The sequence below is a fragment of the Scardinius erythrophthalmus genome (genome assembly GCF_964197995.2).
Source record: "Scardinius erythrophthalmus genome assembly, chromosome: 23".
NCBI lineage: Eukaryota > Metazoa > Chordata > Actinopteri > Cypriniformes > Leuciscidae > Scardinius > Scardinius erythrophthalmus.
The window spans coordinates 331,391-355,412 of NC_138243.1; the positions used below are offsets into that span (position 1 = coordinate 331,391).

At 37.8% G+C, this 24,022-nt stretch overlaps 1 protein-coding gene across 1 annotated transcript in view; it reads left to right on the plus strand.

The window, feature by feature from the left end:
* Window positions 1-24,022, plus strand: part of LOC308684189 (uncharacterized protein) — a 128,543-nt gene that overhangs the window by 88,954 nt on the left and 15,567 nt on the right. Inside the window, exons 4-10 of the mRNA XM_081355307.1 lie at window positions 13,912-14,151; window positions 14,278-14,808; window positions 14,951-15,190; window positions 15,317-15,577; window positions 15,722-15,961; window positions 16,066-16,356; window positions 19,818-20,197. Coding sequence (XP_081211433.1) covers window positions 13,912-14,151; window positions 14,278-14,808; window positions 14,951-15,190; window positions 15,317-15,577; window positions 15,722-15,961; window positions 16,066-16,356; window positions 19,818-20,197 — 2,183 coding nt within the window. The remainder of the gene's footprint in view (window positions 1-13,911; window positions 14,152-14,277; window positions 14,809-14,950; window positions 15,191-15,316; window positions 15,578-15,721; window positions 15,962-16,065; window positions 16,357-19,817; window positions 20,198-24,022) is intronic.

Genomic DNA, 24,022 nt, shown 5'->3' on the forward strand with positions numbered 1-24,022 from the left:
TCGCCTTGTCAGAAAAAAAAAAAACGGCAAATACTCATGAACATGTGAACACCTGATGATAAGTATGCATGTGAACATGTTATATACTTGTGGATGCCCAGCCTGATCTCATGAAAATGCATCTCTATAGCATGCATTGTTTATCGTGCAATGTTTTACGCGAAAATTAGTTTTTTACATGCATATGATACGCACTTTATTGCATGTAATACACACACACCCTACAACACTAATCCTAACCAAACATATAATACATATTACACATTACACACCACTTCTAAATCTACCCTAAACCCACCCATGCATATCATATGCACACATAAACTCCTTTCCGTGTATAAATTGCACAATAAACACATTGGCCCTCATTTATCAAAAGAGCGTACACCTGGCGTACACCCAAAACCACGTTGACTTTGAGATTTATCAATATGGACGTTGGCGTACGGCACGCTCAAATCCTACGCCAGCTCAGGAGGTGGTGTACGCACGTTTTGAGTGCGGGAATGCGCAAAAAAACAATTCCTAACACCACAAAACGCACTGACAAACTAAAAGATATAATATAATATGACCCACTGTAAAAAAACAACAACATAGTAATTATAAACTTCAGTGTTTATTTTTGTGCAACATGGACTTCAATGTTTAATTTGTGTGACTTTACCAAAGCATTTGATTTGTAGGCATATGTATTCCTTAAGTTGCGAGCCTGTGCGCTTTACCTGACGTTTCAAGCCTTGTTTATACTTTCGCCTGGCTCCGCAGCGCGAGTCTCCGCAGACTGCGCGCACACCTCCCCAAACGGACGAGGCGTTTATACTCGACGCGCTCGCCGTTGTACTATTTTTGAAACGATGGTTAGGCCAGGGTTAGGCCCGGCAGGTATGCACGGATTGGGTTTAGTAATGAAAGGCTTTCAATGACCAAAAAAATAATTCAGACTGACAAAATAATAAAAATGCCATTCTTCTTCTTTTAAATAATAATAATACAAATAATAATAACGACATTCTTCTTCTAAATAACAATAAGCGTCATTATTAATAAAAATCTAGAAATCAATTTTGTTTCTTTCCACTTCCCTGGTTTCGCTTTCTCTTTCTCAAAGAAGTTTCTCTTTAATTTGCCGTCTTCCGTGTGTCCATGGCGTAAAATGAGGGCGTGGGGGGAGCGGAGACTTGAATATATAGGGGCGTGTTATTCTAATGACGATCGATTTCAGCCGCGGCATTTATCAAGGGCAGGTATTGCGTACACCAAAATTTCAAAGGTACGCACAGCTTCATAAATCAGGCGATGAGAGGAGTGTAAGCATAATCTTACGCCAATATATACGCCCGTTTCTACGCAAGATTGATAAATGAGGGCCAATGTGTGCTATAGAGATGCATTTAGTGTGACCGGGTTGGAATGACGTACCAATTTCACAAATTCCCATTTATGTTGTTTACACAGATGGGAAAGGCATCGTTTTCAAAAGCTTGCATTGTCAGGCCCCCAAAATGGCATTTTCGTTGAAATGAACGGCCAAAAAGTTTTCTGTTTTCAGTTGAAAATTATGTCATGTAAACGGACCCTAAAGCGTTTATTATTTATTGCACTTTAGTTTTGTTAATTGTTCATTTAAGTTGGCCTATTTATTATACAGTTATATATACAGTTTTATTCTGGTTTACTGTGTTCACAGAAGCACTGCGGGTGCTTGATGTGACGGTGTGTGAATCCTCATGTTCTGTTGTTTATGCTGCTATTTGCACATGTAAATCTACATGTTTGAGGTATTTGAATCAGTCACAGACTATTATCTATTCTAATTCCATTTAATTCTAATCTAACCTTCAAATCATGTCAGTTAACTGAGGATGACTGGTTAACAAGCATCAGCTGTCAGTCAGAAAACAAAATGTTAAATGAACATCCCTACTTCATATATTTCAACTGAACCAACTAATGTTCAGTAAGTCTAACATTTTGAGATTGATCTCCAAAATCTTTACAGTGTGTTTGTGATGGCAAGAAATGTACAAAGCAGCCAAACAAGTATCGTTCTATACCATCTAACTGGGGACGCGAAGTTCATTTTAAATGAATAAAATCATTATTCACTGTATAAAGTATGCTTTACACTATACTAAATATAGGTCACCTGAAATCGTTACCTTAAAGAGCTATTTCTGTGTGATTAATCCCATAAACCCTAAAGGGACTGCATAACCAAGCAGAAAGTATCTATGAAGAGAGAAAATAAGCATTAACTAAAAAAAAAAAAATGCTATGAATGAAAAAAGGCATAATATATAATATACTATATAATATACTACATATAGTTACATAATGAAGGCAGACTTCACTGCCAGTTCACTTCACTGTTCATACACACACAGCTCCATTGCAGAGTCCCCTCTTGTATAGGTAGAGATCGTTCACAAAGTCCTCACTTGGCCAGTGTACAACGACATTGGTCTGTTAGTAATATAGACGTGTGTGTGTGCAATGGCACATAACAATGGCAAGTAAATTGGTAGGGACTGCATAACCAAGCATACAAAGTATCTATGAAGGCCTATATATATACAGTATATATATATATATATATATATATATATATATATAGTTTCAAAATAAAGACAGACTTAACTGTTCACACACACACACACACACACACACACACACACACACAGTTCCATAGCAGGCTATTGTGAGTCCACTGTTGTATAGGTAGAGATTGTTCAGAGTTGAGATTCCATCAATGTTTTTTTTTTTGCATATTTGAAGTTATATTATGAAAAAAAAAATGTATTTCATTTTTGTTTCTTCAAAATGACCAGATGCAGCAAGTCAACTCAAAAGTTTTGAATTTGATCTTAAAGAAGGGTCCACTGTTGGATGGTAACGAGCGACACGTTTGGTTGCATTTAAATTGAGCAATATTTCAAACACTGACTATCTCTGTACATCAACATCCTAGAAAAAAGGAAACAGAAAAAAATGGCATCTATTGATTTTATTAGAGTAGAAATTATGTTTTATTTAATAGGCCACAACAGAGAATGAACTTCTTAAAGCAATAACTTTGCTGTAATGTCCACATCATAAAGCTTCTGATGTTTTATAGTGCTTTTATTGAAAGTGTTATGATATTCTGTATTATTTGTTGGTATGGAACTGCTGCTGAGTTACAGAAGAAATTATTAAGAAAATTAGTAACAAGTAAATTGTTAGGGAATGCATAACCAAGCTTAGAAAGTATCTCTGAAGAGAGAGCGTTAAATAAGAAAAAGAATATTATGAATGATAAGAGGATATTATCGCCTCTGCTTTTGAACTGTTGCCGCCGGACCGTCTGTATTTTTTACCCCGTTGTAGATTTAAATGGTCTTTTTTTTATATAACTGATGGGATATATATATATATATATATATATATATATATATATATATATATATATATATATATATATATATATATATATACACATCACGATATATATATATATATATATATATATATATATATAGTCTACATAATGAAGGTAGACTTCACTGCCAGTTCACTTCACTGTTCACACACACACAGCTCCATTGCAGAGTCCCCTCTTGTATAGGTAGAGATCGTTCAGAGTTTCAGGTCCCCACTTGGCATGTTTTTTAAAAAATAAAAAAATGCATGTTTGAAGTTATATTATGAAAAAGGAGCTTAAAAGAAAATTTTGTACGTCATTTTTGTTTCTTCAAAATGACCAGAAACACTAGTCCCCTCTTGGCCAGTGTAGAGCGATAGTCCCCTGTTAGTAATATAGACATGTATGTGTGTGTGGACAGAAGTGCAGAACATCGGAGTGTGTGTGGACAGAAGTGCAGAACATCGGAGTGTGTGTGAGTGTGTGTGGACAGAAGTGCAGAACATTGGAGTGTGTGTGAGTGTGTGTGGACAGAAGTGCAGAACATCGGAGTGTGTGTGAGTGTGTGTGGACAGAAGTGCAGAACATTGGAGTGTGTGTGAGTGTGTGTGGACAGAAGTGCAGAACATCGGAGTGTGTGTGGACAGCAACGCTGAACAGCGGAGTGTGTGTGGACAGAAACGCTGAACATCATCGTCATATCGCACACCCCTACCATGTGAGGCGCGCCGCTTCCTGCTTGCGCTGTTCTGTAGTTTATTAAAAGTTTATTAATTCTGAACGTGTCGCGTCTTGCTATATTGCACCAAATGCGACACTGCACTCCCTTGTGAAGTCGATTGGATGAACAGTTCTTGAAATAATCAAAATGCAAACGGATATACAGACACATAGAGATTCCTGCCTTTATCAGAGAGAAGAATATGTTAATAAGCCCCCTCTCTCCGAAGCTTCAAATATTCTATGTTCATTACTACCGAAGCTTCGAAGCTCAAAAAATGGTATTCGGACCAGCCCTATACTGACCACTTCAAGTATCTGGGCTCCACCAGCACCAGTCACTTGTCGCTTGACAAAGAAGTAGGCACACGTATTGCAAAAGCTGCTGCAATATTGTCCAAACTCAGCATAAAAGTGTGGGACAACAATAACATCTCATTGAATACCAAACTCAGAGTATACCAAGCATGCGTTCTCAACACCTTGCTGTATAGCAGCGAAATCTGGACGACATATGCCAGACAGGAAAACCGCTTGGAAAGTTTCCATAGATAGGTCATGTGCGCCGTATGAAGGACAGCTGTATTCCCAAGGATATACTATTTGGTGAACTAGCTACAGGACACCGTCCTCTAGGCCGACCAGCACTGCGTTACAAGGATGTTTTCAAGCGTGATTTGAAAACCACCGGTATAAACCCAGATACCTGGGAGTCACTTGCAGAAAATCGCAGCGCATGGAGAACCACAGTAAGTGATGGAATCCAAAGGGGAGAAGTGAAGAGACTCCAGCAGTTGAAGGACAAAAGAAGTCGCAGGAAGGAGAGGAAACCAAGCCATGACTCCAACCCGCATTCTAGCTTTGTCTGCCTAAATTGCGGCAGAGACTGCCATGCACGGATAGGACTTCTGAGCCACTCCAGATGTTGCCAAAAAAAAAAAAAAAATTGACTGAAAAAGATAAAGGCGGCGCAGCCATGGTCTTTCGAGACAGAAGGGGAAGGGGAAGACAGAAGGGGCCTACTATATATATCATCATATCGTCCAGCCCTAAAACTTGTGTAGTTTTTGTCAGTGTTTATTAAAAAACATCCAATTATGCATAATATATAATGGTAAATATGTAATTGAAGAGTTGTCAATACAATATATAACAATACAATATATAGGGTGATTTTACCCCTAAATTCAACATATCGACACAAAATGCGACACTGCACTCCCTTGTGAAGTCGATTGGATGAACAGTTCTTGAAATAATCAAAATGCAAACGGATATACAGACACATAGAGATTCCTGCCTTTATCAGAGAGAAGAATATGTTAATAAGCCCCCTCTCTCCGAAGCTTCAAATATTCTATGTTCATTACTACCGAAGCTTCGAAGCTCAAAAAATGGTATTCGGACCAGCCCTATACTGACCACTTCAAGTATCTGGGCTCCACCAGCACCAGTCACTTGTCGCTTGACAAAGAAGTAGGCACACGTATTGCAAAAGCTGCTGCAATATTGTCCAAACTCAGCATAAAAGTGTGGGACAACAATAACATCTCATTGAATACCAAACTCAGAGTATACCAAGCATGCGTTCTCAACACCTTGCTGTATAGCAGCGAAATCTGGACGACATATGCCAGACAGGAAAACCGCTTGGAAAGTTTCCATAGATAGGTCATGTGCGCCGTATGAAGGACGGCTGTATTCCCAAGGATATACTATTTGGTGAACTAGCTACAGGACACCGTCCTCTAGGCCGACCAGCACTGCGTTACAAGGATGTTTTCAAGCGTGATTTGAAAACCACCGGTATAAACCCAGATACCTGGGAGTCACTTGCAGAAAATCGCAGCGCATGGAGAACCACAGTAAGTGATGGAATCCAAAGGGGAGAAGTGAAGAGACTCCAGCAGTTGAAGGACAAAAGAAGTCGCAGGAAGGAGAGGAAACCAAGCCATGACTCCAACCCGCATTCTAGCTTTGTCTGCCTAAATTGCGGCAGAGACTGCCATGCACGGATAGGACTACTGAGCCACTCCAGATGTTGCCAAAAAAAAAAAAAAATTGACTGAAAAAGATAAAGAAGGCGCAGCCATGGTCTTTCGAGACAGAAGGGGAAGGGGAAGACAGAAGGGGCCTACTATATATATCATCATATCGTCCAGCCCTAAAACTTGTGTAGTTTTTGTCAGTGTTTATTAAAAAACATCCAATTATGCATAATATATAATGGTAAATATGTAATTGAAGAGTTGTCAATACAATATATAACAATACAATATATAGGGTGATTTTACCCCTAAATTCAACATATCGACACAAAATGAACACTGCAAATCCAGCTTTCTCTGCCTGGATCCAGTTGTTTCTGTGAATCACAATATGATCCATTTGCTTCTCTGTTCTGTAGCTTTCAGCAGTTTGTAAAAATGTACGTGTTCAGTCTCAATGGCTGAAAGTTGCCTTCACTGGATGTGAGTGTTCGCCCAGCGTCAGACACAGTGGATGGTTTATTTTAATGGCATCCCGGATCAAGTCAGAGGAGTATATGTTTGTTCAGAGCGTGTGACTGCAGATGGTTTTGTAAATGAGGCTCAGTGTAATGGAGAGTTCACAAAGAAGCCTTTGCTGACAGATGAAGCAGCGACTGTAAAGTAAAAGTTTCATAATGCTTTGTCTGTGAATGGCGGTTTTATAAGGATAATGTTTAAAAACACTTATTCCTCTGCAATAGCGAGTGGCAGTTGAAACTGTTTCCCATGCAATGACGTCCGCAAGGTTCGATCAAGTTTTTTTAAGTACTTGAATTTGGCTTTTTGAAATGCAAGTCCTGGAAAACCCTTGAAAACAGCCATATTTACGAAGAGGTACTCATAGTGCTTGACTTAATTAAATACAATATGTATGAATGTAGGAAAAAGGAGATCCAAGGCACTCTTCTTCAGAAATATTTTAAAAGCCTTTATTTAACTGGCTATATCATAATAGAAAATTGAAAAGACAAATGGGGGAAAAACAACCCACGCGTCGCGGCACAAACAGCCGAAACAAATGTTTCTAAGAACATCCAGAGAAATAAGGTGATTTAACCAGTCGCCTATCAATGACATCACACCCGTGTTACTCTCGATTTCCGAGGGTTTATTTTGTAGAAGCCATGGAAACACCAAAGACGCTTTAATATATTATGTGTGTTTTATTATTAGACAGGTGAGCATCTATTTGGATATATTCATTGACAGAAAACTAATCATTGTTATACAGCTCAACACAGTTAGTCTTTTTGTTTAAATCTCTTTTTCTTGATTTACCGCGAGTACCATGTATTACTAGTGCTGGCTGGGCGGTATACCGGTTCATACCGAATACCGGTGTTTATTTTTATTATGATATTCATTTTTAATATACCGCAACACCAGTGTATGATCGCTTAAACAACGTTGGTAACGCGGCACGACACTGTTTGAGAGGGTCTTTTCTAGGGATGGGTACCGAAATCCGGTATTAAACGGGCCCTGGTGCTGAATTATGAAAGACCGCTGGATCGATAACCTCGGACGTTATCACTTCTGCTGTCGGTGCTGGAGAAATTAAGAAAGTACACGTGCTATTTATTATTGCTATTAAGAAATTATTATCTTGCAAATTTAATCTCGCCAGCCACTTCTATAATAATATTGAACCATTTGTCTGTGATGCATTTTTGCTAAAGAGAGAGAGAGAGAGAGTGTGAGTGTGTGTGTGTGTGTGTGTGTGTGTGTGTGTGTGAGAGAGAGCGATCTTTCACACGGAGCCGCGGCGCGCACAACACAACAGCCCTGCTTAATGAGTGATGATGAGGACAGAACTAAACATTCAAACCGTTACACTTTAGATCTTTGATATTAAACTAATTTAGTTTTAGATTTAGGCTTCCAATGATTATAAAATTAAGATATTTGAGGTATAACCATTAAAAACTAAAGCCGCATTCTGTCTAGTGCAACTTCCTTCCCTTCACAGCGGTGCACTGTCATTTCTCCCTAAAACCCAAACGTAACGTCAGAATCTGTACGATCGGTGATTGTTGTAAAATGTAGTCTATACTGTTGCTAAACTGCGGGACGCGTTTGATAATAAAAGTGTATTAAAAGTACCAAAATTGACGCAGTAGACGCTGTTCCAAATGCGGCGCGCGCTCCGAAACACAACGCAACGAGACAAGCAACGTATATATTGTGGGCTTCGTGTGCGCATCTAAACGATCAAATATACACACAAATATATCAAAATGGCTGTCTTGGAGATTCACGTAAACAGTTTATTCACTTAAATACAGTTTATGTCTTAAATGGGCGTAAATAGTTGGGAGAAAATATGAGGCGTAATAATGATTAGATCTGCATTTGGTCTTAAAGAGGCAGCAGTCTAATAAACCTGCTGACGATTGCTCCATTAATGTGAATCAAACAACAAAAGGCAAAGAGAAAATCAGTTGCAGCTCTTGAATGATATAAGCTTTAATCTATCTATTATAAACTATTCAGTGTTATTTTACATCTGACTTTATTAGATGTCTTTTTAGCCCATATTACTTCTAAACAGTAATGTCAGTAGACCTCCTCGCATCCGCTGCCTCTCCACGAACTAAGCATCAGAGCTCACACTCTTCTCTCACGCGGAGCCACAGCGCGCACAACACTACAGCCCTGCTTAATGAGTAACGACGGAGGACAGAACTAAACACTCAAACGTAGCCTGGTTACACTTAAGGTCTGGGATATTAGTCTGATTTTATTTTAGATTTAGGCTTCCAAAGATTATACAAATAATATATAGAGGTAAAACCATTAAAAACTATTGCCACATACTGCAAATCAAACAACAAGAGAAAACCACTCATAGCTCTTGAAAGAATAACTTCAGATTTAATAAGCATTAATCTATTTATTATAAATTATTCAGTGTTGTTTTACATTTTATTACTTTAATAGATTTCTTTTTAGACCATACCTGAACAGTAATGTTAGTAGACCTTCCTGAAATTAAAGTACTGTGTAGGCCTATATAGGCTAATGTGTATCTTTGTTTAATTGTTTATCTTTTGTTTATCTTTGTTTAATATATGTATAAGAATACCGTTAAAGTATGTTTTGTATTCATGGTTACAAATGAAATGTTTAACCTTTTGAGCGGTATCCGGTTTGGTCCCATATATGGGATTTTTATTTCTGTGCCCCCGAAAGTACGGTGCCAGATATGGGATTTAGAATGTTCAGTGACGATATAACTGCCAGATTCAAATTGTGCTTTCGCGCGTTGGTTGGCGCTGAGCCAGAGACTAAGCACTAGTAAAGCAATACATTTGGAGTTTGTAAAATACACACTGATGTCTGTGGAAGCAGCAATAACAATCCATTCAAAAATAATTTGCCGAAGTGGGGTCTTAGGTGTTTTCTGGCCCTGGAGGTGTTCTGACATGCTCTATTTGTGCTTATTTCTGTTACTTGTGACATTTTCATGGCTAAAGTCTGATTACACTGTATTTAGCACAAACTCTGCTACAATAATATGTCAGCAGCATGTATGTAAAAGTTTGTAGTTTTGAGATAATGACATTTATGTGTGGTTTGTGAAAGAAAACAAAAAATAATTGTCACTGAAATAAGGCCATGAAACCCATACTGATTATTTCTTCACAAGACTTTAGAAAATTGTCACGTAGCCTAGGATATTTGCTTCAAAACTATGTGAGAATCACCCTGACTGCTCATTCAGATAAGACAATATATTGATTTAAAAATTTTAAGACATGTTTTGTGTAAGAAATCTTTATGCAGGGAGGCCTAAACACATCCTGAATATTGATGTCTTTCACACCTGAGAAAGACAAAGACCCTCCCCTAATGGCCCTATCAGGTGCTATCAGGCCCTGTCATTCTGAGCAACCTTGCACAAAGAAAGGAGATTTAAAAAAGAATGGCTTTTTGATAGTTTGGATTTATTTACAACACAACATAATCCAAAGATACACAACAAATGACAAAAAAACACATTATTTAACACACTGATCTAAAGACTTGAACAGTCACACACCTTTGTGTCATTCCTGAAACATAGTTCATACCTTTCATTTCCATGGTGTTTGATTTTTCACTTTATCATGTTCATCAGGGTTTTTCCTGGCTCAAAATGAGGTGGAGGTGGTAAAATCCTAATAATGTATTTAAATAATAAGTTAATTAAATGTTATTTTTCATAGATCATCATATAGCCTAATGTGTTTCCCACATTATTTTTGTGGGTGGAGCTTGGTATCTCTAGGGGGTTCGGGGGCATGCCCCCCCAGAAGAAATTTTTGTAAATTTTAAAGATAAATTCATTAATCTGGTGCACTTTGAGTCACCCGAATCCACTGTTAAAAATAAATAATCCACCTGCAAACCGCCCATATTCTTTGATTATCTGCATCTGATCATCACAATACAATTATTTAAATTCTCAGTGTTAAGCATGATAATATGTTAACATATCACACTGAAGTTGGCTAATTAAAAATTAACATTTATTTAAAATAAAAGTTCTTCTTTTGGCAAAATTACAATTCCTTAATAGCCTTAACAGAGACTTTACTCCCTTCAATGTTCAATGTTTCATTACATCACTGTTGGAAAACACTTTTTTTTTTTTTTTTGTACCTTTTATAAAGGGCATTTTTTCCCTAATTTTATTAAATGTTTGCTCCATCTTTCATTTCAAATTCTTAAATTTGATTATTTGATTATTATTAAAATAAATTAAAATAATAAGACACTAGGCTGTTACTAATCAAATTAAATAATTTACATTGAAAATTATAACTGTATATTAAATTAGATTATTTTATATATTTTTGAATATACAAATAAGGAATGTTGAAAAGAATGATACTTTATGAAACTAAACCGCTAGTAGGAGGCGGCAGGCGACCGTCTTAATGAGCGAGTCATTGAGTCATTCATTCAAACGATTCGTTCAAAAGGCTGATTCATTCAGAATGAGGCAGTTTAAGAATAGGTAATTGAATCTTTGACTCAACCAATTCGTTCAAAACGCTGAATCATTCGTTAATGAAAAATGGTTGAGTGTTGCTGTGAGATTCGCTGTGGTTCTGCTGTGATCTTTGTTTGGAACTATTTTCGCTGCTGAAACAGAACAAAAACAGTCATTGCGTCTAAAATGTAAGTGACTTAATTTTAACTATTTGTTTATTGAACTGTTATGAATATGAAATCAGTCTCGGTTTCAACCTTGATGGCATTCAGGAAAACTGCACTCTTTTCGTGTGTAGCCAAGGCTATATATTGTTTTTTCTTAACTATAATATGTTATAAATAACATTGCAAGCCTCAACAGCGCAACTTTGTTACCGTTATTATCAACTATAGGCTATCAATCACCACTTACATTAAATGAAATAAAACAGAATCATCCTCACGTTTTCGGTGATTCCTTAGTTTTTTTATTTTTATATTAAAAATGGTTTTAATCAGGGCATTTGTCCGGATGGGCTACAATTCTCTCTCACTTTTCCTTTCAAAAAAAGAAAAACAAACATGTCCTGGACACAGTCTATGGTTATTGTCGAGTCCTGATATGTTTTCCTTGATTGGTTTTCCCTGAAGAGAATTACGTTGTTGAAAACGAAAGTAGAGTGACGCACGTTCATTAGCGTGATGAGAGTTCCGTGTCTTTATTAAACTCAACACAAAATTATTTATCTGTCATCCACCCTCGATTAATTGGAATGGAATGTTTTTATTACTTGGTCTGCCCGACCCGCGGATTATCCGCGCACTGCGTGCAGCACTAGCTATACGGTTTGAGAATGGACACAAGCGCCGAGTTTTGTCGAGAGCCGGAGGCGGCACGAAATTTGACGGAGGCGGCCGCCTCATAATTCTCTATGCAGGAAAAACCCTGTTTATTATATCGCATGTCGCAATCGCAATATTGACCTCAATTATCGCAATATGACTTTTTCCCCTAATCGTGCAGCATTAATACGGATTACTTAAAGGGACACCAGGCAACCCTGAGTGTTTTTTCTCTACGAAGCTCCCCCTAGTGTCTGGTAGTAAATGCTTTCAAACACTCTGTCATAAAAACGAACTGTTGTCCCTCCCCCCTCGCCACGAGCAAAACCAAGCTGATCAGCTGTCAACCCAGCTGAGCAGATGAACCACTTATTTCAAAACCAGTTATGTCTACCGAGGCAAGTAAAGCAATATTTTATTTCCAACTGATGGCGATTTTTTTTTTTTTTATTGTGTTGTCATCATAGACTGTAAAAAATAGGTTGTCATGCATACTAACTTCAGTATTTTTACCGGGAACGAACGATATGAACGAGGCGAACTACTGCTTTCGTGTTTGTTTGTTTTTGGGAGAGTGGGCATGAGCATAAAATATAATATTTCGGAGGTTAATATTTGTCTAAAGTTATATTAGCAAGGTCTATAAGTTCATCTGGTAGAATGACAGTTTACCTTTGCTTGTCTAAGAAAACATCAGAACGTTTTTTCTAGCTCGATCATGATATGTGCAACATGTTTATTGCCTATTATCAGATGCGTTGACTTAGTGACATAAAAGTGCAAGTTACACAAATAAAACCTACAAGTTACACAAATAAAACCTACAGAGGAATGGCCAAACAACTACAGAAATCAAACGTGTTTGCTAATGACAATGCTAACATCAAAGTTATAGTATCTAACGTAGCGTACTAGTAAGCCCGTAACAGACAGCGATCATAATAAAAACCTTTACAGACAATAGCAAACATCCTGAGGTCACAATTACTTGAAATTTAACAGTTTATTCCAAAGATACTTGCAACAGCAGCCAGGTCAGCATCCGTTTTGCAGGCTTCTGTTTCTCTCAGTTCTCGCCATTCTGAAAAAGCCGGTCCGATATTTACTCGAGTCTGACTTCTTGCTCGGTCAGTGTCCCGTTTCCTCTTTCGTTGGTCCTCCGACAATGATTTCCTAGCTTTCTGCTTCTTTATTACAGGCTCAGCCATAACTCAATCTATCATTGCCCTTCGCTTATAGCTAGCCGGTGCTTGAATGGGGGCGTGTACGTGTGCAGTGCCGTCAAGCAATTCGTTACATCGCGAGACCTGATATCACGCGATATTTCCTGCCGCCGACCCGCGGCCCAAAGTTGCAAGTGAGTTTTTTCCGCTCTCGGGCACCAGGGGGGTGCGAAACCACCACCATTCAACCCGAAATAAGTAATATAACCATTCCACTGACTCCGAAGCTGTTCAGTTAAGGTAAAAAAGTTACCTAGTTTCCCTTTAAACAGAGAATATTTGTTTTTGATATAATTTACATCATTTAAAAATGGAGTCTTCAAGCTTTGTAAAGACATATGTCTCATGCCAGTGTGAAAAGCATTTGCTGAGTTACTGATCGTTTTCTGTCGCGTTTCAGAACTTCACATTGAGTGTGACGGCAGAACGCGCATCGTTTTCTTTATTTTATGAAAAACACAAGATTTTGTTTTTATTATGAGTGTACACAAATAAAATAAGAAATTTAACAGTTTTGAATAATGTATAACACAGATCAAAATCAACTGAGTCTCTTTTGCACTGATAAGAAAAAAAGCGAGCTGGTCATGCCGGCGTGACCACCGACCCCAGGGGGTTAAACCAGAGTAGGATTTTCAGTGGCCGAATCGCCTGTCATAATGTAAAGCACTGTCAGGGAAGCCATCTTCAAATATCTTACATTATCCTGAAAGTTCTGTCATATATTTTACAGGTAAAGACTTTGAAAAGAGATGCAAAGATGTCGTGGAGTTGGTAAAAAGCTACCAGGGAGGCATTCCTCTTTCAAAATTAGCAGAGTTTTATAATAGGGTGTATGGGAGACCCTTGAGCAAGAAAGAATTTGGGTTCTCCTCAATTGCAGCTTTCATTTACTCTCTAAGCCAAGAGCTGTACGTGGAAAATGGGCAAATCTTCTACAGGAGTGCCATGGCTGAAGCTTCAACACCTACAGGTAATTTGTCAACTTAAGGCTCAAATAAATGCAATAAAATGAAGGGTGATGTCATTTACTCTCATGTAGTTCTCATATATGTTTGTACACTTTTTCTCTTTTTTTATATTGATGGAATTTGTAAAGACGTTGTGGAGCTGGATAAGGAACCCCCAAAAGGCGTTCCTAAGAAGGAAATTTGTAAGAAAGTCATCAAGATAGTGAAAAAACACCCTCAAGGAATTCCGCTGGAAAAGGAACCCCCAAAAGGCGTTCCTAAGAAGGAAATTTGTAAGAAAGTCATCAAGATAGTGAAAAAACACCCTCAAGGAATTCCGCTGGATAAGGAACCCCCAAAAGGCGTTCCTAAGAAGGAAATTTGTAAGAAAGTCATCAAGATAGTGAACAAACACCCTCAAGGAATTCCGCTGGATAAGGAACCCCCAAAAGGCGTTCCTAAGAAGGAAATTTGTAAGAAAGTCATCAAGATAGTGAAAAAACACCCTCAAGGAATTCCTCTTGATAAATTAGCAGAGATCTTTGCTCATAGATATAAACAAGTCCTTTTGCCTGCTGAACTTGGATTCCCGTCGATGGAAACGTTTGTGGCCTCTCTTAGCAAGGATCTTACGGTAGAAGATGGTGTGATCTTTCACAAGATAAACACCGTTTCTACAGGTACTGATTTCACATTATATTCAACTTCTAGATCCATTAATTCAATTTTTGTAGCTGTTTTGTAAAGGATAATAAGTACTGCCAGGGAAGCCATCTTCAAATATCTTACATTATCCTGAAAGTTCTGTTATATATTTTACAGGTAAAGACTTTGAAAAGAGATGCAAAGATGTCGTGGAGTTGGTAAAAAGCTACCAGGGAGGCATTCCTCTTTTAAAATTAGCAGAGTTTTATAATAGGGCGTATGGGAGACCCTTGAGCAAGAAAGAATTGGGGTTCTCCTCAATTGCAGCTTTCATTGACTCTCTAAGCCAAGAGCTGTACGTGGAAAATGGGCAAATCTTCTACAGGAGTGCCATGGCTGAAGCTTCAACACCTACAGGTAATTTGTCAACTTAAGGCTCAAATAAATGCAATAAAATGAAGGGTTATGTCATTTACTCTCAGGTAGTTCTCATTTATGTTTTTATGCTTTTTCTCTTTTTTTATATTGATGGAATTTGTAAAGACGTTGTGGAGCTGGATAAGGAACCCCCAAAAGGCGTTCCTAAGAAGGAAATTTGTAAGAAAGTCATCAAGATAGTGAAAAAATGCCCTCAAGGAATTCCTCTTGATAAATTAGCAGAGATCTTTGCTCATAGATATAAACAAGTCCTTTTGCCTGCTGAACTTGGTTTCCCGTCGATGGAAACGTTTGTGGCCTCTCTTAGCAAGGATCTTACGGTAGAAGATGGTGTGATCTTTCACAAGAAAAACACCGTTTCTACAGGTACTGATTTCACATTATATTCAACTTCTAGATCCATTAATTCAATTTTTGTAGCTGTTTTGTAAAGGATAATAAGTACTGCCAGGGAAGCCATCTTCAAATATATCTTACATTATCCTGAAAGTGCTGTCATATATTTTACAGGTGAAGACTTTGAAAAAAGATGCAAAGATGTCGTGGAGTTGGTAAAAAGCTACCAGGGAGGCATTCCTCTTTCACAATTAGCAGAGTTTTATGATAGGGCGTATGGGAGACCCTTGAGCAAGAAAGCATTGGGGTTATCCTCAATTGCACCTTTCATTGACTCTCTAAGCCAAGAGCTGTACGTGAAAAATGGGCAAATCTTCTACAGGAGTGTCATGGCTGAAGCTTCAACACCTACAGGTAATTTTTAAATTTTTATGGCTCAAGTAAATACATTACAATGAAGGGTTATGTCATTCAGTCTCATGTGGTTCTCATATATGATTTTTCAATGGTTTTCTCAGCACCCGTGCACATTGGGGTTTATAAAGATGTTGTGGAGCTGGTTAAGGGAAATCCTAAAGGCATTCCTCTTAGGTTGTTGTCTATATTTTTCAGTCAGGACTATCAGCGTAACCTCAAATTGTCCGACCTTGGTTTTAGCTCAATCGCCTCCTTCATTGATTCTCTGAGCGATGAGCTTTTGGTGGAGAACGAGAGAATCTTCCATAAGAATCACAGAAGAGTCCCAACCCCTGCAATCCCACCAACAGTGAACAATGATCCAACACCTGCGAATCCATCCCCGAAAGCAAGTTCAGTGTTTCCGCGGATCCTTAAAAAGTCTTAAATTCGATTTTTAAAATTTAAGGCTATAAAAAGTCTTAAACAGTCTTATTTTGACTTATGAAAGGTCTTACATTTTCAATGGCAATTTGACTTAGAATATTTCTAAATGTTTTCCTAATTAGAACCATCTAATTAGCGTACTTTTTTTATTTATTAATTCTTTCTTTGTGGATTTGCTTGTTCACGTGACATTCGCGTCACATTGGCGGCAGCATTACGTCTGTCCCCTGCACGCAAAACAGGAGGAGAGGAGAAGCGAGTTGGTAAATGTCAGTTCAATTCTAAGTTCATTCTTTATGTGCGTAGAGGTGTGCGATGTGTATTGTCTATTATGATATTGTAATCATTGTTTTAACGATGTACGCGGCACTGCGAGCTGACATCGCTTTTGTCCCTCGTGCTTTCACTGCATGATGTGTGCAGTTATAGGTATGTTATAGGTAAGCACAATCTCATGAAAGTGCGTATCTATACCACAAATTTTATTTCTCGTGCCATTTATACGGCAAAAATGTTTTTTTTTTTTCTTTGTTTTATTTTTGCATGCATATGCTACGCACTGTAAACCCCTTGGTTAGGATTAGGAGTGTGGAGTGCATGCCTATTACATGCCATAAAGTGCGTATCATATGCACGCGAAATTTGCGTATCATAAGCACTACAAATACAATTCGTGGTATTCGCACTTTCATGAGATCGGGCTGAGCAAACAGACATTTACGTTGTGGCAACGTCTGCGCGAAATTTAACAACTGAGAGATGATATTCTGACAATACATTTTTTTTATGTTAGATATCCCCCATTTAGCATGTTATGTCTTGATGTTAATTTTTAATTTGTCAGATGTTAGATAGCCTATACTTTTTAAATACTGTTTATTCTTATTATTATTTAATGGGCCTAACAGTAAATTAGAAACAAAATACCTGCAAGTGTACACTTAGAAGAGTAAAAATGACAGAAGGTTACGTTAATTCACCTTTATCAAAACTGCATGGCAATTTGCACTTCCAAAAGTCATACATTTGTGGAAAAAAAAAACGAAATAAACGAATACAAATTTATTTTAAGAATAATAAATTAAAACATAGGCAGATCAGAACATTTAATGAAAAAAAAAAAAACGGGGTCTGTAGCACTACATGGCAGACACGAGCGTAGTCGAAAGCCGAGCGATAAAGGTCGATAAACGGAATCAGTCAGGATACATCCACAAATCCAGTGGAGCTAAATAACTAAAATTAAAATAACTAAAACTAAATAGCAGACAAATCAAAGGAAAAACTAAGGTGTGCAAGCGGTTACCAAAAATTTTTTTCTCTGTGAGCTTCCAAAAAAGGAAAAAACATTAACGTACAACCAGTCTATGCGCTTAAGTCGCTGTCTGTTTGGTTTCCATGGTGACGCGTCATTGCTTGTTATGTGACGCACCGCAGCCACAACAGCGCTGAATGAATGATGATCAGCTTTTATGTCATTTTTCCTTTTTTACATTTGTTAGCTATGGCATGCATGCAATATCTGATATTCCGATTGTCAAATATATGCAACGCAATATATAAGGCAAAGTATTGCAAGAAAAAAGGCTAAATTAATGCGATCTTAAGACAATTTTTTAAATACTCGGCGGGCCAGATTAAACAGCCTAACGGGCCGTATGTGGCCCGCGGGCCGTAGTTTGCCCACCCCTGTCCTAGATGTATGGCATTCTTCTTTCAGACGAATACAATCAGAGTTATATTCAAAAATGTCCTGGCTCTTGCAAGCTTTATAATGGGAGTGAATGGGCACCATTTTTTTTAAGTCCATTCAAGTGCATCCATCCATGATAAAAGTGCATCTATCCATCATAAAAGTGTCCCAAACTGCTCTGTGGGGGGGTTAATAAAGGCCTTCTGAAGTGAAGCGATGCATTCATGAATGGACTTAAAGGAGAAGTTCACTTTTAAAATGAAAATTCTGTCATCATATACTCACCCTCATGTTGTTTTCAAACCTGAACAGAAAAGAAGATATTTAGAAGATTATCAGTAACCAGACAGTTTTTGGGTCCCATTGACTTCCATAGTTGGAAAAAAATATACTATGGAAGTCAATGGGACCCAAAAACTGTCTGGTTACTGATAATCTTCTAAATATCTTCTTTTCTGTTCAGCAGAAGAAAGAAATTCATACAGGTTTGAAACAACATAAGGGTGAGTATATGATGACAGAATTTTCATGTTAAAAGTGAACTTCTCCTTTAAAAAAAATATGCCCATTTACTCCTATTATAAAGCTTGGAAGAGCCAGTACATTTTTAATACAACTTTTACGATTTTATTCGTCTGAAGAAGAATGTCATACACCTAGGGTGACTTCAGGGTGAGTAAATCATGGGGTTGGTTTCATTTTTGGGTGAACTATAACTTTAAGTCTTTAAAAACACATTGGGTCTCATTCATGAAACATTCATAAATATACGAGTAAATATGTGAGTGATTTGCGCGTAAAGAGACATTCCCGAAAATTCTTGTCCTGATTCACAAATACTTTGCAAACGTCAGATTTGATAGTGAAATGTGTGTGTGGGTTAATGAATTCCAATCAGTCGTAAATGGGACGCGCGTGCACGCTCATTCTCTCAATTACCATAAATCCCGGCCATTAAAACCGACTGACAACTATATATGGGCAAAATATTATGACACGAAACAAAGGATTTCAACATGTCTTCTCAAAAGCGAATGATGAAGAGAAATTTCTCAGATGCAGTTTTAAAAGTTTTATTATCAGAAGTTCATTCAAAACGCCACATTTTATCTTCAAGCGTACATAGTGGTGTATCAGGTCCTAAAAAAAAGAGGATTTTTTAGGTTTATAATGCTTTAGGTAAAAATGCTTGGCAGCATATTACAGATGCAGTTAATGGAGTTTCATCTGTTAATCGAACAGTCCCAGAAGTGAAAAGAAAATGGTTCGACATGAAGCTTGACTGCAGCACTTGTGACTTGCGGACTTGTAAAAAAAATAAAAAATTAAAATAAAAATGAATAAACAGCTTGAATATAAAAAATAAATAAATAAATAAAAAAAGACTTGCGGACTTGTTTTCCGTTTGCAGATGCTATTATTGGCTCTCGTAATAAAAGTAAAAAGAAAAACTGTATGTAATTACTATATATAATATTTTTTCAAAATGCTGTGTAAATATGTACCCGATTAAGGTGAATTAAAATGCAGCAAAACGTTTGGATGTTAAACGCACTATTTACGCGTGGCTGGGAGCAGGTGTAGATTTATTTCGTACCAACTAACATTTGGAAAATACAAACATTTTAATAAATCTAAATATTTACGCCAGAACCACTTTACACACGATTTACACAAAAATTCTTTCTGCTCGTGTTTCATGAATGAGACCCATTGTTGGCTTTATTCTTGTAGGACCACAACAGAAGATTGATGAGAAAGCAAAGAAGGTTCAGTCCAAACCTGTGGTGGATGAACAAGTGGTTCGGCCCAAGGCAAGTTCAATCGCCCCTGGTAATCTGTCCACTAGTGACTACCCAGTTCTTGGTTCCAAGATGCCCAATGCTGAGGAGAAGAAACTGAAGGAGGGAAGAGGGCTTGTCTTCTATGAGTCCTTCCACAGCCAGATGAGGGAGGTTCATGGTGCAAACATGAGGGCAGCAGAAGCCTTGCTGGAAGATGAAAACAATGTTGGGAGACAGAGAAAGGCCATGAGCTCAAGCGAAGTGAACAGTTTGGCGGAGGATGTCATGAGAGCCCTTGCAGCCGAAGGAGAGCATGTGACCATTGAGAGGGTTTGTGTCTTGGGAAATTATCCAGACCTTAGTGCTGGGCGGTATGACCAAACATTTATATCACGGTATTTTTCTAAATTATACCAGTTTCACGGTACATGATGGTGTATTATTTAATTTTTTTTGAAAGCATGACTGGGTGTTAACCACATTTTCTTTTGATTGAGAGAGGAAACACTGCAGTAGATTGACTCAGATTGCCCTATTTTACTGTCATGAGTGAATATTGTAGGCACACTAGTATTAATACAGGTTTGTAAGACCCCATAAAACGATGCTGTTTACAAAGAGGTCCAGCAGGAGGCGCTCATAAACACTGCTTTATCAGGAAAGATAAATAAAGATTGATTGAAAATAACATAGAAACTTTTCTAAAGACAGTCAGTTCCCTCCAAATACATTCATATTAAAACACCCGTGCCGCGTCTTGACTTTGAAACATGCAGTGCTCATGTTTATTTAACAATGTCAAAGCCTTCTGGAAAATCTATTTGTGCCGGGCAGTGTTGATATTGTGAACCAATGTATGGGAAACACTGTAATATAGCAATGTAGCAGTAAATGACTTGTAGCAGTAAATGAAGAGATGTCTCATCGATCACAAGTTCAGTATGGCGTACCACAAGGCTCAGTACTAGGACCGCTGCTGTTCACTCTGTACATGCTACCATTAGGAGATATCATTAGGAAGCATGGCATTAGCTTTCACTGTTATGCCGACGATACTCAGCTAGGGGTGGGAGATATTGACAAAAATGAATATCTCGATATTTTTTTCCAATATCTCGATATCGATATTCAGACGATATTTTTGCCATCCTTCAAAGAAATGTGTGCAAACTGGCAAAGACTTGCTGCATTTGACCTATTATTGTAGGCTATAGAAAAAACAATAAAGGAGCTAACTGAACAGAATCTGAGGTAGCCCCTACTTTTTCCACTTACAAAAAAAAAAAAAAAAAAACGGAATTAGGCACCTCTTGCAACAGTGATTATTAAATCAAACAACAATATTGTTGATGATAAATTCAAAGTAAAAAAAAAATATTTTCAAAACGCTATAAATCCATCCATTTTTTCCCCAAAATGCTATAAAGCCATCATTTCCCCCCAAAAAATTGATAGTTTGTCTTTTTAAAAAAGTCTTTTGTCTTTTATTTTTTGCATTTATGAGGAAAAAACAATATTACGTGACAGTTCTCCATTATGGACGCGAGCGCTCTGACTTTCAAACTTTCACAGAGACCTCAAAACAGAAAGCACAAACCTTTCTTTAAAACGAATTTCGTTTTGTATTAATTGTATCTTAATTTTAATAATTTTTTCATTAACCAATTTCCTGGATTTAAAACATAAATACATAAAAAGTAAAAACAGGCTAGCACAACAGTTGCTTGAACATGGAGATTATATCAGCATGAACCGAACCGTAGCCTACTCGCCTCACAGGCCTAAAAAATGTGAAATATATTTACAGAAAGCTGGTTCTAAACAAAACCATCCAAAACAAAATAAAACTATGTAGCCTAATAAATGTGCATTTCTCCGGTGCGTTCTATAGCCTACTGCGAGTCAGCCTATCGTCAACTTCATCTTTGCAGCCGACACACAAATTAATAAATAATTAAAATGTCTTATTGCAATATTTTACATATTCATTAATAATCATTACTTTTGCTGGTTCTTTGAGGCAGCTTTTTAGGTTTTTGGCGTTTTGGAAAAGAGCTCGTGGCTACAAACACCGTTTCACCAAGGCACAGCGGCCCTTCAGCACATATAACAACAAGAGAAAAAGCGCGGACTTACTAATTACTAAACTTTTATGTGGTTGAACAGGTGAAAGAATCACATATTCCTCTGCAACTCAAACCTTCTCAGTACGAGTTATGAAGGAAGAGCATTACAGTTTTCAACGCGTCCTCCTCTGATTGCTGTGTTGTGAACTTGTGACTGAAAAAGTGCGTGCAGGAACACATGCGCAAAACGTAGCTAGGTCTGTAAAATGTCCTATTGTAAAATGACATATGATTAAATAAAAATAATTCTTATATCATTTAACAAAACGGTTTTGCGCATGTGCTTCTGCGCGCACTATTTCGAATTTCCGTAGCCTATGAATGTGCGTTTTTGACGTCCCGCGCCAGGCCACTCGGAGGGTTCTTCCGGGAATAGTACTGCCCTATTTAAAATCGCTACATATAATTGTTTAGACGGTTATAGTGTGCGTTATTTGTTTTCTCTTTAACTTCTTTCAGCTCTTTTCATGTTTTGGGGGTCGGATTGTACAAATTATGAAATATTCGATATCCCAATTTTGCATATCGTCCAGACAACAATTTGGATATTATCGTCTAAACGATATATCGCCCACCTCTATACTCAGCTGTATATTTCTTCACAACCTAACGAAACTTATCAATTCACAAAATTAACAGAATGCATAGCTGATATAAAAAAATGGATGACTCGTAATTTCTTACTTCTAAATTCTGAAAAAACAGAGATTCTAATTATTGGACAAAAAACTTCCTCACGTAATAATCTAGAATACTGTCTAACACTTGGTGGCTGCTCTGTTAAGTCTTCGTCATCGGTTAGGAACCTGGGTGTGCTCTTTGATACCAATCTTTCATTTGAAAGTCATGTGTCTAGTATCTGTAAAACTGCATTTTTCCATCTTAAAAATATATCTAAATTACGCCATATGCTCTCATTGACAAATGCGGAACAATTAGTTCATGCGTTCATGACCTCAAGGCTAGATTACTGTAATGCTCTACTGGGTGGTTGCCCTTCACGTTTAATAAACAAACTACAGCTGGTCCAAAACGCAGCAGCTCGAGTTCTTACCAGAACCAGGAAGTATGACCATATTAGCCCAGTTCTGTCAACACTGCACTGGCTCCCTATTAAACATCGGATACATTTAACATATTGCTGATCACTTACAAAGCACTAAATGGTTTAGCACCGCAGTACTTGAGCGAGCTCTTAACGCATTATAGTCCGTCACGTCTATTGCGATCTCAAAATTCCGGCCAGTTGATAATACCTAGAATATCTAAATCGACTGCTGGCGGTAGATCCTTCTCATATTTAGCACCAAAACTTTGGAACAGTCTTCCTACCATTGTCCGGGAAGCAGACACACTCTGTCAGTTCAAAGCCAGATTAAAGACACATCTCTTTGACCTAGCATTCACATAATACATTATAGACTTATATAATTTAATGTTAGGCTGCATAGATTAGGTCAGCCGGAACCGGGAACACTTCCTATAAATCCTGATGTACTCGTTACATCATGAGAAGAATGGCATCTACGCTAATTTTAGTGTCTTTGTTTACCCCGAGGTTTTCCCGCAGCCTGCCGGATCCAGGCCGTATCCAGATCTGATGAAGGACCTGCACCTGGACCCAATGACAACGCAGTGCTGAAGTGCCAATTAGTCTCTCCCTATGGAGGATCCCTTTACCACTCTACAGATAAAGCGTCGTCGGGAAACTTAATTCGCGTATCTACCCCGAATTGATAAAATAAAATTAAATTCTGTATCAAAAATTATAAGGAAACACCAGTACTTTATTTAGGCTTGGTCTGTAGGGAATTCCAAACCTGGGCACATAAATTCAAACGCACATAACTATAGAACCAATTCTTAATGCGCATGTGAATGCCATCAGCGTTTCTCACAGGCTCGCGTTTAAAGTCTGTGTAGAGAGAATGGTGTCGTCTTAGCGGCCCCTAATTTAATATCAAATGATCGTTGCGACGGAAGCGAATCAATCAAAACTAACTTTAGCTGGAATATAACTTTATTAAAG